The sequence below is a fragment of the Vipera ursinii genome (genome assembly GCF_947247035.1).
Source record: "Vipera ursinii genome assembly, chromosome: 2".
Taxonomy (NCBI): Eukaryota; Metazoa; Chordata; class Lepidosauria; order Squamata; family Viperidae; genus Vipera; species Vipera ursinii.
Window position 1 is genome coordinate 16161913 of NC_139513.1, and position 16760 is coordinate 16178672.

Sequence of the window (16760 nt, forward strand, 5' to 3'; positions counted from 1 at the left end):
AACTGGTAACTTGGTTGTTAAGCAAATCTGCCTTCCCCATTGACTTTGCTTGTCAGAAGGTCGCAAAACAGGATCACATGACCCCGGCATGACACACACACACCCCGCACACACTGCAACTGCCATAAATACATGCCAGTTGCCCAGCATCTGGATTTTGGTCATATGACCTTGGGGATGCCACAATGGTTGTGAGTGCGAAAAATGGTCATAAGTCACTTTTTCAGTGCCATTGTAAACGTTGAACTTTATCTCTGATCTTTATGAAGATTTGGACCTCCATCGTCCTCAGAATGTACAAATGTAATGGAGTCTGCAGGTTTTCACATGACCAACCTGATTTTACGACCCTTTTTGGCGGTAGTCGTTGAGGGAATATGGCAGCAGTAAAACAAATATTGTGGTCTTTCAGCGAACACCAAAGCTGTTAAGTAAACCCATTGTTCATTATAGGGCATTTTTGCTCAAAACTGAAAACTAAATGCTATTTAGGGCAAAAAGCTCATAGGTTTTGGTCATATGACCGCAGGATTTTTGCACACAGCCAAAGATGTGGGCCAGATGCTGAACACCGAAAATTTAGTCACATGAGGGGGGAGGGGCAGTCATTTGAACCTCAGAACTGGCTCCTAGGTTTTTTTGGGGAGGTTTGTCGTAACTCAAATGATTGCTAAGCTACCAGTTGTAAGTGGAGGGCTATCTGTAACCCTCTTTTAGACTGATAGTGCTACAATCTGTGGACTTCCTTTTCCAGGGAAGTTTTGATGAAAAATGTTTTAAGTTTCTCGAGGGTTGTAATCTGAAGCATTGCTGCGATTTAGATCTAGGAAGCGAGAAAGCTGTGTTGAAATCGAGTGATTCATTTGACTATGAGTGGATGAAATTTCTGAAGCTCTTAAGTTTCAGAAAATGTTCTTTTTTATTGTGGTTTTAATTGTGCCTCTCCTGTCATTTTAATTATATAATTGTGCTTTATTGTAAGCTGTATACTATTTGTGGTATACAAATGCCGCAAATTAAATGAGCTCATTGATTTGATACTTTTTTTTTTTTTTGGCTGCTGTGGCTAATTCAAATAACCAGTCCTCGCTCTGTCTCATTCTCGCACTTACTCACAACTACACACGCCCACGCAAACACACACAAACACACCCAGATATTACATTCTTTGAAATGGAGGGTAACGTGTCTTCCCCAGCATCTAAAGGCTTTTGGATCCAAACATAACCAAAGAACTTCCAATAAGTCCAAGCATTTGCTCCTTTTAGAGATAATATCTTGGCTACTACTACTTTAAAAAATAAATAAATGAGGGAGATGAAAATTGCACAGGCAAGCTTGGCACTAATTCAGCAAACCTCATATTACGTCAACACTAGATTAAAACAACAGATTAATTAAAAGAGGCAGTATGCAGCTATTGCATCATTGCCTCTTTAATAGATTTGCTTTGTCAAAAATTTTTAAAAAATAAAATAAGTAGGAAGGAAATACCAGAGGTTACAAATCATCTAACTAAGCTTATTTTCATCCAACTAAGCCTAGTCCAACATAGCTTTTAAGTCCAGCCTGGCTCAGATCCCACAGAGATTATAATTTACAGCAATTTCAAACTACTATTCAATGAATAAGAAAAAATAATAACAGAATTACAAGGAAAAGGAACAGCAGTGCTATTGGAAATCACGAAAGCGAGAAATAATGCTAGCACTCAGATGCCCACATCCTTTGACCTGTCTTTCAGAAAAAAAGACGCTTGGGGGGGACCCGATAAAGGTTATCAATGTATGATTCTACGTAGATGAGGTTATGTAACCCAATCAATGACTGAATATTCCAGAATTTAACAGAATAAGAGTTGGAAGGGACCTTGGAGGTCTTCTAATCGAACTCTCTGCTTGAGCATGAGATCCTATACCAGGAGTCTTCAAACTTGGCCCATTTATGACTTGTGGACTTCAACTCCCAGAATTCCTCAGCCAGCATGCCTGGCTGAGGAATTCTGGGACTTGAAGTTCACAAGTCATAAAAGGGCCCAGTTTGAAGACCCCTGCCCTATACCATTCTGGACAACGGGCTGCCCAAGCTCTTTTTAAAAACCTCCAGTGTGGATGCTCCCTCCAAATACTACGTTTCTGAAGCCTTAGATTCTTTTCTGTTGCTAGAGTTCTTTCCTCAAGCTATTGTGGTGGAAGGGAAATTTAAGGTCATCTAGTCCAACCCCCTGCTCAGGCAGGAAGTACTATACCATTCCAGACAAATGGTTGTCCAGTTTCTTCTAAAAATCTTCCAGTGTTGGAGCATTCACCGCTTCTGGAGGCAGGTCGTTCCACTGATTAATTGTTTAATGGGAATGGCTGGTAGCCATCTTGGCACTCAAGGAAAAAGGATGCTTGGGAAGGCCTTCTCTTCCAGCAGTCTCTGACTTTTTTTCCTTCTGTCCCCCCCTCCCCTCCTGTTTGGTGGTCTATATCTACCAAAAGTTTGGATCAGAATAACAGAGTTGGAAAGGACCTTGGAGGTCATCTAGTCCAACCCCCTGCTCGACTCGGAGGCCTTCTACCATTCCAGACAAGTCGCTGTCCAGTCCTCCAGTGATGGAGCGCCCACAGCTTCTGAAGGCAGGTTGTTCCAGTGGTTCATTGTTCTAACTGTCAGGAAATTTCTCCTTAGTTCTAGGCAGCTTCTCTCCTTGGTTAGTTTCCATCCGTTGCTTCTTGTCTTGCCGAGACAAGAGGGCCGATCCCCTCTTCCTTGTGACCACCCCTCAAATATTGGAGCCCTGCTATCATGTTCCCCCCCTCGTCCTTCTCTTCATTAAACTAGACATACCCAATTCCAGCAACCGTTCTTCATATTAATTATTATTATTTACGGGAGCACCTTCTGCCGGCGTCAACTTCCCATCGTCCTGTGCGCTCCCACAGAGAGGGCCTCCTCAGGGTGCCGTTGGCCGACTGGCGGCTCCCAGGGGGAGAGCATTCTCTGTGGGCGTGCCTGCCCTATGGAACCAGCTCCCTGTTGAGCTCCGGATGGCTCCTGACCTTCGCTCCTTTCGCCGCGACCTGAAAACTTGGTTATTTGAGCTTGCTGGCCTGGACTGAGGGTTTGGGATTTTAAATTTTTAGAATGTAATTTACTTGTTGGGGCTAATTTAATTTAATTTATTTTTAAACTTGCATATTGTGTTTTAACTGCCCTGTACACCGCCCCGAGTCCTTCGGGAGAAGGGCGGTATATAAATCCAATAAAATAAATAAATAAATAAATAAACAAACAAATAAATAAATAAATAAATAAATAAATAAATAAATAAATAAATAAATAAATATATTTCAGCCTCCTGCCCCCTAATCGCCTTTGTTGCTCTTCTCTGCACTCTTTCTAGAGTCTCAACATCCTTTTTACATCGTGGCGACCAAAACTGGATGCAGTATTCCAAGTGTGGCCTTACCAAGGCATTGTAAAATGGCATTCACCCTTCACGTCATCTTGATTCTATCCCTCTGTTAATTTGCTGCTTCCAATTGGGGTGAGGCTGAGTTTTATGTGGTCTTATTTAACAGAGGGAAGATTTATCTGCAGCCCAACAGCCAGAATCTTTCAATGCAATCTTAGTGAATTGAGACATTGCTTATTGTGGACTTGATGTAGCCTTGGTCTGAGTCAGCAGCCATTCTGGCCATCGTTCAATCTTGCAGCAATTAATTTCCAAAGGCGGTTCAACCGTTAGAGCAGAGTTTCTCAATCTTGGCCCCTTGAAGATGGGCAGACTTCAAGTCCCAGAATTCTCCAGGCAGCCATGCTGGCTGGAGAATTCTGGGAGTTGAAGTCTGCCCATCTTCTATTTGTCGTGATTGAGGAAAACGGCATTAGAGTGACTCAGAAACTTCAGGGAGCAGATTTTGAGCCTGATTAAATGCTACTTGCAAATTATTTTATTCACTATTAGTTTAGTGCCCGAGGAAGGGTTGATGTGTCATTTTTTTTTTTAGCCTGAGGTGTCAAAACAATTTGAACAGCCTTGGATGCCATTTGAGCTAGTATTTGCCTTCCTCCTAGTTCAGGGATTCCTTAAGATTATTTAAGTGAAACATTTTCAAAGAAAAAAACCCAAGAAAGTCCAATTGCCTTTAAGAAAAAGGACCTTTGGGAAAACCATGACCTGGATGGTTGAGAATCTTCATAGACATTTAGTATTTAAGAGGTACATTCTTATGATTCTTTCTCAGCATTTGCATCCTTTAATCCTACTTCTGGCCTCATCTTAGCTGTGAAAAGTAGCCAGTGATCAGTCATCACCAAGTTGGTGATGCTACCAATCTAGGAAAGCCTCTTAAAATGCTATTTTTATCATCCCCCAAGAACCACATAAGGACTCAAATGCTTTATCAGTCATGAGCTGGAAGGAATCCATGGGGAGAAAGGTCAAGATGGTGCGGTCTAAAGAAAAATTGGGTCCACTTCAAGCTGGGAGTAAACAAAATGGAGGCTAAGATGCTGAAAGTAAAAATGGAGGCTGTTTGGAAAGAAGGTTTGTTTACTGAAGAGCAGAACAGCAACAGCATGCAGTTCTGGGGCAGCTGACAAAATGGAGTTGGGAGTGGGCGGGTTTTTATATTTTCTTTGGGCTCCGTATTTGAGGTTGTTCCTGTTCCTGTGCAATGTACTTTGACCTGAGCTTGAGTGTGCCCTTTTGGTATTCTAATGGTGGTGGGTTAATCCTATTATGTCCTAAAGGCAGTGGTGGCGAACCTATGGCACGCGTGCCAGAGGTGGCACTCATAGCCCTCTCTGTTGGCACGTATGCCACTGCCGCCAGCAGCAGGTTCCATCAGGCCACCACCACCGCCTGGAGCAGGAGCACCGCCCAGCACAAAGGAGGCAAAATGGCCAACTTGCAAGCTTGAGCAGAGGTGGCAAAGCAGAGGTCACCAACCACTGTCGATTGATGGACTGGAAGAAAAGGGAGGGGGAAGCATTTTACATGCGTGCATGTGTGCACGAGGCTGCGAGCATGCACACCCTGCAAATGGGGTGGGGTTAGTGCCTGCGTGATACTCACTAGCCCTGCCCCGTTCTTCCACGGTGCAGCATCTTGTATCTGCACCCCGCAGTGAAGCGGCGACTGTTTTTGCGCCTTGCAGCACAGTGGCCCATTTTTGTGCCCCCAGGTTTTGAGTGCCCAAGGCGGCACTCAGAGGCGCCTCCCTGCCCCCCCCCTCCGAGGGCACCACAATGTTGATGTGGCCCTGGCACTTTGTGATAAATACGTGGGTTTTGGGTTTCAGTTTGGGCACTCGGTCTCTAAAAGGTTCGCCATCACTATCCTAAAGGTCATGTTCCTGTCCTTGGAGTCTTTGTTTTTCTAATCCACTCAGCTCCGGCCTTCCTGCCCCAGTTTCCCTGAACGAATTACCAAATCTGCATTTCTAAAAGCTAGTTTCTGCTTGGGGCAGGGAGACTGGGGGCTGGTTTCTGCCTTTTTAATATTCCGCAAAATATTTCCTTCTCTAGGAGGGTGGGCGTGTGCTGACTTCCAACAGTGGCCTCCACTTGTGAGATTGAAATCCTGCCCCGTTTTGCATGTTTGGCACACACAGTGAGTATAAAAATAGGGACAGGGCTTTGAATGCATGGTTGGGTCCAGCCTCTTGACTTTTTTGACCTCCGTCCAATGGGACATTCTGCTTGAAATGGCAGCTGGTGCCATCCGTGATATTCAGGGATAATTTCTGCAATCTGCTATGTTATGCCAGGATTGGATGCGGAGCTGATAAATATTAAGAGGGGTTAAGGGGATTTTTGCTGTTGCTATCCCGTGGCACTACTTTTGAATTGTGGTGTGGGAGAAGACTCTTGAGAGTCCTTAGATGCAAGGAGATCAAATTAATCAGGGCTAATTGCCTGCCCCACTTTGCATCGGGGAGGACTGTGTAGAGAGAGTTTCCTCCTTTAAATTTCTTGGAGTCTACCTCTGTGAAGATCTGACCTGGAAAGTTAACACAACCCAGGTGGCTAGAAAGGCCCAACAGAGGCTTCACTTTCTTAGGGTCTTGCGGAAGAACAGGGTAGAACAATGGCTAATGACCCTCTTTTACTGGTCTACTATAGAGAGCGTCCTCTCGTATGGTATTGTGGTTTGGTATGCTGGTCTGACAGCCGCGGACAGGAAAGTATTACAGAGGGTGGTGAGCACAGCACAAGACATTGTGGGCTGTCCCCTGACACCACTGGATGACATCGCCAGGGCTCGTTGCCTTGGAAGAGTGAGGAAGATTCTCAGGGATGACTCACACCCTGGATGGTATCTCTTTACTCTCCTACCATCCGGTAGGAGATATAGGAATATAGCCAGCCGTACCAACAGGCTGAAAAATAGCTTTTATCCGTGGGCTGTTAGGCTTTTAAATGGGACATAATCTCTGTGAACTTATGCAGAATTGACTTGGGAGGCCGGTGTGTGGTGTACTTGGTTCACATGGTGTGGTAGGATGGAGGGTTTGTTGTCACTGTGTGTTGGGGGGAGAGAGCACAGGAGGAGGCTCAGCTAATCTCAATGTACACATGTTGTACTTTGACAATAAAGGTTGTCTGTTCTTTAGAAGGACAGATAATGAAGCTGAAGCGCAAATATTTTGGCCACCTGATGAGGAGAGAAGTTCTCACTGGAATGTTGGGAAAGACCGAAGGCAAAATGAGAAGGGGAAAGCAGAGGATGAGATGGTTAGATAGTGTCATTAATGCAATGAACATGAATTTGGCAAACTCTGGGAAATAAGGGAGGACAGGGGGATCAGGTGTGCTATAGTCCATGAGGTCACAAAGAGTTGGACACGATTTAGCGACTGAACAACAAACCCCTCCCACACATATGCATACACATAGCAGATTGAGGAGATCCACACCCAGGATCATTCAGAGAAATCATTAAGAAATCATCCAGTAAGTCTACATGAATTCTAGGCTCAGGTGTTTAACAGAATAATAAGAGATGTAAAAGGGACTTTGGAGGTCTTGTAGTCCAACCCCCCCTGCTCAAGCAAAGCCTTTCAGACAAACATTTGTTCAATCTCTCCTTAAAGACTTCCAGTGTTGGAGCATTCACAGCTTCTGGAGGCAAGTTGTCCCACTGATTAATTGTTCTAGCAGTCAGGGAATTTCTCCTTAGTTCTACAATAGGCAGGTCAGTTTCCATCCATTGCTTCTCGTCCTGCCTTCACATAGACAGAAATAGGGCCTGGATTTGTTCATCAAAACATATGAGTTCTGAAATTTGGAAGAGGACAGAGGGTCACAAGGATCTAAAACTGCCAGATTTTTGTGAAAATACGTCTTCCCGCAGCAGGATTTCTCAATCTTGGCAGCCTGAAGATGGGTGGACTTCCAGCTCCCAGAATTCCCCAGCCAGCAAGTAGAAGCCCAAAGATCTTAAAGTTGTCAGGGTTCAGAAACAGTGGAGTAAGGGAAAGTCTCTCATGCTGGTTGGGGAATTCTGGGAGTTGAAGTTCGCACGACACCAAGTTGCCAAACACTGAGGTAGACCTAGCTAGCTTTTTTCTTTGGTCCCTAAAGATAGATCCCATGCCTTCCCTTCCTAAAGCATGACTTGAACCCCCCACATAACCTCTTTATGGCTTGTCCCAGACATTGTTAACCCTCCTCTTTTCCCCTTTCTGGCCTCTGTTCTACAAACTCTTTTACCCCCAACAGCATTGGCCTTGATGTTTTCCCCCGAAAAAAGATTACATCACCGACTGGAAAGAGGGAGAGAACGTGGGGTGACAGTGAAGGGGGAGAGAGAGAGAGAGAGAGAGGTTTTTGGGCAGAGAGGAAAAAGGAGGATGAGCAGAAGGATGGAGGAGAGCCAGTCTCTTCTATCACTTCATCTCCTTCCAGATCATTCTGTTGCTTAAAACAACAAGACAGACTGCATTCTTTACAAGACTGGAACACATGTTCCTAGCCAGACAACCACTGGAACCAAATGACGAAGAGGAAAGGTGGGGAATATGTTTCCTAGATACTGTTCTGAGCTGGTCAGCTCTATAATTCATCTTCAAATCTAGCCATAATTCAGCTTAAGATCAAACCAGCAGCAGCAGCCTGCTCACTTCCTGTGGGCATTCGGGGCTTAGGGCAGAGGTCTCCAACCTTTCTCGGTTGACGGACCAGAGGGAAATGGAGGGGGGAAGCATTTTAAACACGCACATGCATGCACACACACACACACAAACAGGTCCGCGAGCACACATGAGGCAAACGGGGCGATGCTAGCACCCACGTGACACTCGCTAGCACCGTCCCGTTTTCACCATGCGGCGCCCCATTTGTGTAGTGGCAGCGATGCTAGCGCAAGTGGGGGTGAGCATGCGCACGTACCTGTGTGCGCTGGCCAGCCTGTTCCGCGGCCTGCTGGCAAGCAGGCCGCAACCCGGTAGTGGGCTGAGGCCCACAGGTTGGCTAAGGGGATGTGGGGAAGAGTCGCAGACAAAGCTTGTAAAAAGGAAGGCCTGTTTAGCAATGGGAGGGGAAGAGAGGATGAATTTTTTTTAAAAATCAAATCAGATTTGGATTGGCTTCAAAACTATCTAAAGCTGTGTTTCTCAGCTTCAGCCACTTAAGATGTGTGGACTTCAACTCCCAGAATTCCCCAGCCAGCTGGCTGGGGAATTCTGGGAGTTGAAGTCCACACATCTTAAAGTAGCCGAGGTTGAGAAATACTAATCTAAAACCAAATAAAATAACCTGTCCTTTATACATCTGACCTCTGGGCCATCTCTTTATATGATGTGGGTGATCTTCAGCAAGTTCTGCCGTTGCACTGGCTCCAGTTGTGTTTCATCTGCTTTGAGAGCTATAGGACACGCTCTGAGGCTTCCGAGGGAAAACTGATCAGGATTCCCCATTTATTGCTGTACTCAAACATTGCCAAGGGTTTAAAACGTGAAGAGGGAAACATAATTCAGAATGGGAAACAGCAGACATTAAAAATTCATGCCATTTTCAAAAGTGGCCTAGTTATTATAAAGGTAAAGGTAAAGGTTCCCCCGCACATGCGTTAGTCATTTCCGACTCTAGGGGCCGGTGCTCATCTCTGTTTCAAAGCCGAAGAGCCAGCGTTTGTCCGAGGATGTCTCCATGGTCATGTGGCCAGCATGACTAGACGCCAAAGGTGCACAGAACGCTGTTACCTTCTCACCTTAGTGGTCCCTATTTTTCTACTTGCATTTTTACGTGCTTTCGAACTGCTAGGTTGGCAGAAGCTGGGACAAGTAACAGGCGCTCACTCTGTTACGCGGCACTCGGGATTCGACCCGCCAAACTGCCGACCTTCTGATCGACAAGCTCATCATCCTAACCCACTGAGCCACCGCATCCCTATCTAGTTATTATAGGAGAGGCTAAATGAAGTGAAAATCTTCTGCCAGCATTTAGCTGAGTGATCAAAGCCAACCAATGTTCTCACACTGAAATTTGCACCTTTTGACTATTCACCCATTCACTGGCATCCATGCTGCAGTTGGATTATAATAACCGCTTGTCTGTTAATGTATACCAGACCCAGATTGCAAACATCTGAATTATACCTTGTGACTGAGGCTCTGTGTAGACTGTTTGATGGAAGGAGCCAGGGAGGTGTAGAAGCTGACCATTAACGGTTCTGGTGAGGTTTTTGTTGGAAAATTATGTGCCCTCCCAATCTTATGTACCGCTGAAGAATCATTTTTGAAAGATACGCTTTTTGAAACAAAATTCTTAACCTTCCCAGTAAGCAAATACTAGCATTTGGGAAATTATATATTTTCCTTCTTTTAAAAAAATAGACAACTAATATACTGCTCAAAAAAATAAAGGGAACACTTAAACAACACAATGTACTGTATTTAACAGTAGGATGTCTTATCTTCTGTTCCCTTTATTTTTTTGAGCAGTATATTTTAATAATAATAATAATAATAATAATAATAATAATAATAATAATAATAATAATAATAATAATAATAATAATTTGGAAGGGACCTTGGAGGAAATCTAGTCCAACTTCCTGCTAAGGCAGGAAACCCTATACCATTTCAGACAAATGGCTGTCCAGTCTCTTCTTAAAAACCTCCAGTGTTGGAGCATTCACCACCTCTGGAGGCAGGTTGTTCCACTGGTTAATTCTTCTAACTGTCAGGAAGTTTCTCCTTAGTTCTAGGTTGCTTCTCTCCTTGACTAGTTTCCATCCGTTGCTTCTTGTCCTGCTTTCAGGTGCTTTAGAGAATAGCTTGACTCCCTCTTCTTTGTGGCAGCCCCTGAGATATTGGAACACTGCTATCATGTCACCCCTCACCCTTCTCTTCGTTAAACTACACATACCCAAATCCAGCAACCGTTCCCTATATGTTTTAGCCTCCAGTCCCCCAATCATCTTTGTTGCTCTTCTCCGTACTCTTTCTAGAGTCTCGACATCTTTTTTACATCGTGGTGACCAAAACTGGATGCAGTATTCCAGGTGTGGCCTTACCAAAGCATTGTAAAGTGGTATTAGTACTTCACGTGATCTTGATTCTATCCCTCTGTTGATGCAGCCTAGCACTGTGTTGGCTTTTTTGGCAGCTGCAGCACACTGCTGGCTCATATTGAAGTGATTGTCTATTAAGACTCCGAGATCCCTCTCACAGTTACTACTATTGAGCAAGTTACCACCTATACTATACCTGTGCATTTGATTTTTCCTGCCTAAATGTAGAACCTTACTCTTTTCACCATTGAATTTCATTTTGTTAGATAGTGCCCAGTGTTCGAGTCTGTCCAGATCCTCCTGTATCTTAAGCCTATCCTCCTGTATCTTAAGCCTAAAAAGGGAGTGTTTTTTTCCAGAACTTTCCAAATTCTCTTGCAATACAAGTAATCCTCGACTTACGACCATTCATTTACTGGCCGTTCAAAATTGCACTAAGAAAAAGGGACATATGGCCACTACTTGTATTTAGGACAATGGTTGATTGTTCTCACTGTCACAAAATTTCTCCTTATTTCTAGGTTGACTTTCTCCTTGATCATTTTCCATCCGTTATTCCTTGTCTGGCCTTCAGGTGCTTTGGAAATTAGGTTGACACCCTCCTCCTCTCTGTGACAGCCCCTCAAATATTGGAAGACTGCTCTCCTGTCGCCCCTGGTCCTTCCCTTCACTAGACTAGCCATGCCCAGTTCCTCTAACCCAGGAGTGGGCAACCTTGGCTCTCTTATGACTTGTGGACTTCAACTCCCAGAATTCCTGAGCCAGCCATGCTGAGGGTAAAGGGAGAGGTTTCCAAGCTGAGCCATGCTGGCTCAGGAATTCTGGGAGTTGAAGTCCACGAGTCATAAAAGAGCCAACATTGCCTACCCCTGCTCTAACCCGTTCTTCATGTGTTTTAGCCTCCAGTCCCCTCATCTTCGTTGCTCTTCTCTGCACTCTTTCTTAGAGTCTCAACATCTTTTTTATAGCGTGGAGACCAAAACTGGATGCAGTATTCTAGGTGTGGTCCTACTAAGGCTTTATAGAGTGGTATTAGCACCTCACGTGATCTTGAAATTAGATTGTCTGGTCATATTTCCTGTCTGGTCTACCTCACAAGACTGACAAGGTAGCAGCATTTCACTTCCCTTTTCCACTTTTAAAACACTAAAAGAGAGAGAGAAACAGGAGAGAGAGAGAGAGAGAGAGAGAGAGAGAGAGAGAGAGAGAGAGAGAAAGAGAGATTCCCAGTTGCTGTTCTGATGCATCCAGAAGACCCTGAAGCTCTCCAGAGATTTTGGAAACCTCTCTCTTTGACCCTTCAAACACTTACACAAACCCCAGGTTTTGTGGCTTTCTTTTTCTCTCTCCTGAATTCCTGCCAATCACACCTTTTTAAGGGTGATCCTTCCTAGAAGGAAAGCATTGAATCTTCCCTTCTGTACCATAATCAGCTTTCCTCTAGACCAGGGATCTTCAAACCTGGCCCTTTTATGACTTGTGGACTTCAACTCCCAGAATTCCTCAGCCAGGCACACTGGCTGAGGAATTCTGGGAGCTGAAGTCCACAAGTCATAAAAGGGCCAAGTTTGAAGACCCCTGCTCTAGACGACCTTGCTTTTTCATTGCAAAGCTCAGCCTGGTGTTTCAAGCCCAATGGACTGCCCTCTGTACAAATTGAATTGTGACCACAACCGATGGGATACAATTCCCATAATCTGGAGTTGCAGAGGTCCAGGCTGATTTGAGTTGGAGTCCAACACATTCCAAGCTCACCAGATTGGGGAAGGTTGCCCGTGATTTTAATAATTGTTTTTCCCTGCAGAAGTCCCTGCTTCTGCAGATGTATGCATGATGGGGATTTAAAACAAGGCTCAGGAAAAAATTAACTTTGGCTATATTTCAAATTAAACCGCGGGGGGGGGGGGAACGATGTTATTTTAGGAATATTTGTTGTGGTTACTTTTCAGACATCAGAATAACTATAGCAATGTAAATAACATGAGCCAAACAGTCAGTTCATCCCCACCCAGCCCAACGGGGGCCTCATCAGGCTTTAAAAATGTCCATTTAATTTATTTATAATGTTGTCTATTCAGATCAAGATTAGACGGGACAGAAGCATTACTTTTTAAATTCATGGCTTGGCATCCAACGTGTGTCAAACAAGAGGTAGAAGTCTATTTTCTTTGTAGCAGATGCTAAATTCCATCTCTGCATGTCAGATCTCTGCAGGTGCTTCTTATCCAACCTGAGTCAGCGGGGGAGGGGGGGGGAGGATTTGGCAAGATGCAGCTTTGGCATCTCACCTTTTGGGCCTTCAGCAGCTGGTGGGATTGACATGCCCTGGCAGGCACATTGGCCAAAGGAATTGCTGCCTTCTTCTCAAAACTCCTTGTTGGTAATGACCCCATTAGTGCTGGAAATTGCCTTGCAATTTGGTTGGTTTTCCACTACAGCAGACGTGTCAAACACAAGGCCCAGGGGCCAGATCCGGCCCGCGAAGTGGTTTCATGCGGCCCACGAAGCCATCCTGGAAACAGTGAGGGAACGGCCCCCACTGCCTTGGCCCTGGCCCAGAGACCCTCCTTCTGCCAGAGACCCCCAGATCTGTCCCACTCCTGCCCAGGCCCCCATAGGCACCCTTGATGCGAACGATGTAGAGCTGGCCACGCCCACCCAGTAGGCCATACGCACTCTAGCCACGCCCACCCAGTAGGCCACACCCACCCTGGCCACACCCACCCGGCCCCCTGAGGGCAACCACAATGCTGATGCGGCCCTCAATGAAATTGAGTTTGACACCCCTGCACTACAGCAATAGACCAGATTAAGAAACCAATACATCCAGAATAAATATGGGACTAAAAAGTTTCATTTAGCATTTGAATAAGTATTGATGTGATATTTATAGTGCTTGTAGTTATGTTATAAGAGTTAAAGTGCGATAGATTTAATAGTTTATTGTTGTTTGCATATGGTAGATTATGATTGTTTCTACTTTTATACCTTGTATTTAGCTCTGGGAAGTCGGGGAGGGGGGAGGGGGAGGGAGGGAGGTGTTGGGGAGGGGTGGGAAGAGGGGAGGGGGTGGGAGGGGTTTTGTTGTTTTTTTTTGTTAAAAATAAAATGTACTGTAAAACTTTTCAATAAAAAAAAAGAAACCAATCTCATGTAATTCAACACTGCTGTTATTGTAACAGCTACAATAGAACAGAACATCACTCATAATGGAATGGAATGGAATAGAAACTGCAATAGAATAGAATAGAATAGAATAGAATAGAATAGAATAGAATAGAATAGAATAGAATAGAATAGAATAGAATAGAATAGAATAGAATAGAATAGAATAGAATAGAATAGAATAATGGAATAGAATAGAATAGAATAGAATAGAATAGAATAGAATAGAATAGAATAGAATAGAATAGAATAGAATAGAATAGAATAATGGAATAGAATAGAATAGAATAGAATAGAATAGAATAGAATAGAATAGAATAGAATAGAATAGAATAGAATAGAATAGAATAGAATAGAATAGAATAGAATAGAATAGAATAGAATAGAATAATGGAATGGAATAGAATAGAATAGAATAGAATAGAATAGAATAGAATAGAATAGAATAGAATAGAATAGAATAGAATAGAATAGAATAGAATAGAATAGAATAGAATAATGGAATGGAATAGAATAGAATAGAATAGAATAGAATAGAATAGAATAGAATAGAATAGAATAGAACAGAACAGAACAGAACAGAATAGAATAGAATAGAATAGAATAGAATAGAATAGAATAGAATAGAATAGAATAATGGAATGGAATAGAATAGAATAGAATAGAATAGAATAGAATAGAATAGAATAGAATAGAATAGAATAGAATAGAATAGAACAGAACAGAATAGAATAGAATAGAATAGAATAGAATAGAATAGAATAGAATAGAATAGAATAGAATAGAATAATGGAATGGAATAGAATAGAATAGAATAGAATAGAATAGAATAGAATAGAATAGAATAGAATAGAATAGAACAGAACAGAACAGAATAGAATAGAATAGAATAGAATAGAATAGAATAGAATAGAATAGAATAGAATAGAATAGAATAATGGAATGGAATAGAATAGAATAGAATAGAATAGAATAGAATAGAATAGAATAGAATAGAATAGAATAGAACAGAACAGAACAGAATAGAATAGAATAGAATAGAATAGAATAGAATAGAATAGAATAGAATAGAATAGAATAATGGAATGGAATAGAATAGAATAGAATAGAATAGAATAGAATAGAATAGAATAGAATAGAATAGAACAGAACAGAACAGAACAGAATAGAATAGAATAGAATAGAATAGAATAGAATAGAATAGAATAGAATAGAATAGAATAATGGAATGGAATAGAATAGAATAGAATAGAATAGAATAGAATAGAATAGAATAGAATAGAATAGAATAGAATAGAACAGAACAGAACAGAATAGAATAGAATAGAATAGAATAGAATAGAATAGAATAGAACAGAACAGAACAGAACAGAATAGAATAGAATAGAATAGAATAGAATAGAATAGAATAGAATAGAATAGAATAATGGAATGGAATAGAATAGAATAGAATAGAATAGAATAGAATAGAATAGAATAGAATAGAATAGAATAGAATAGAACAGAACAGAACAGAATAGAATAGAATAGAATAGAATAGAATAGAATAGAATAGAATAGAATAGAATAATGGAATGGAATAGAATAGAATAGAATAGAATAGAATAGAATAGAATAGAATAGAATAGAATAGAATAGAATAGAACAGAACAGAACAGAATAGAATAGAATAGAATAGAATAGAATAGAATAGAATAGAATAGAATAGAATAGAATAGAATAATGGAATGGAATAGAATAGAATAGAATAGAATAGAATAGAATAGAATAGAATAGAATAGAATAGAATAGAATAGAATAGAACAGAACAGAACAGAATAGAATAGAATAGAATAGAATAGAACAGAATAGAACAGAACAGAACAGAACAGAACAGAATAGAATAGAATAGAATAGAATAGAATAGAATAGAATAGAATAGAATAGAATAGAATAGAATAGAATAGAATAGAATAGAATAGAATAGAATAGAACAGAACAGAATAGAATAGAATAGAATAGAATAGAATAGAATAGAACAGAATAGAATAGAATAGAATAGAATAGAATAGAATAGAACAACAGAGTTGGAAGGGACCTTGCAGGTCTTCTAGCCCAGAGATCCCCAACCTTTTGGGCACCAGGGACTGGTTACATGGAGAGAAGTTTTTCCGCAGACCAGAGGGGGCATGGTTTTGTGTGCTGCCTGCATCCCACAGATGGGGTTTTGCTTGTTTGTGTGGACCAGTTGGGGACCCCTGTTCTAGTCCAACCTCTTGGTCAAGGCAGGAAACCCTATACATTTCAGACAAGTGGCTGTCCAGTCTCTTCTTAAAGACATCCTGTGTTGGAGCATTCACAACTTCTGGAGGCAAGTTGTTCTACTGATCAACTGTCAGGAAATTTCTCCTTATTTCTAGGTTGCTTCTCTCCTTGATTAGTGTCCATCCTTTTTTTTTTCTTGTTCTGTCTTTAGGTGCTTTGGAGAATAGATTGACTCCCTCTTCTATATGGCAATCCCTTAGATATTGGAACACGGCTATCATGTCACCTATAGTCCTTCTTTTCATTAAACTAGAGACAGAGAGAGAGACAAAGACAGAGAGACACAGAGAGGAGAGAGTAAGAGGGAGGGAGAGACAGACAGACAGACAGAGAGGAAGAGGAGAGGGAGAGAGACAGAGACAGAGAGACAGTGATAGAGACAGACACAAAGAGAGGCGGGGCAGAAACGCAGAGAGAGAGAGAGAGAGAGAGAGAGAGAGAGAGAGAGAGGGAGAGAGAGAGAGAGAAGGCTGGGTACATACTGTGGGAAAAAGTGGGTAGAAAACAAAGTGGTTTGCCTACTGGTAACTCACTGCTTTTTTATTTTTATTTTTATTTTAATTCCATTTATATCCCGCCCTTCTCCGAAGACTCAGGGTGGCTTACAAGCTTAGCAGTAGCCTTCATTCTATGTATATGCCTGCTTGTTAGGGCTTTCACACCACTCCCAAGCGGCATTATTACAAAGTCAGCTTATTGCCCCCAACAATCTGGGTCCTCATTTTACCTACCTCGGAAGGATGGAAGGCTGAGTCAACCTTGAGCCTGGTGGGAGGCGAACCTG

The 16760-nt window shown here is 42.3% G+C and overlaps 2 protein-coding genes across 2 annotated transcripts in view; both read right to left on the reverse strand.

Annotated features, from left to right (window-relative positions):
• Positions 1 to 9656, reverse strand: part of TNXB (tenascin XB) — a gene marked incomplete at its 5' end in the record, with an annotated part of 155668 nt that extends 146012 nt beyond the window's left edge. The window contains 2 exons of the mRNA XM_083351049.1: positions 8383 to 8463; positions 9591 to 9656. Coding sequence (XP_083207175.1) covers positions 8383 to 8463; positions 9591 to 9656 — 147 coding nt within the window. The remainder of the gene's footprint in view (positions 1 to 8382; positions 8464 to 9590) is intronic.
• The window catches only part of LOC310634740 (uncharacterized protein), a gene marked incomplete at both ends in the record, with an annotated part of 362395 nt that extends 345939 nt beyond the window's left edge, over positions 1 to 16456 (reverse strand). Inside the window, 2 exons of the mRNA XM_083353275.1 lie at positions 13740 to 15781; positions 16448 to 16456. Coding sequence (XP_083209401.1) covers positions 13740 to 15781; positions 16448 to 16456 — 2051 coding nt within the window. The remainder of the gene's footprint in view (positions 1 to 13739; positions 15782 to 16447) is intronic.
• Between the last annotated feature and the right edge of the window lie 304 nt (positions 16457 to 16760).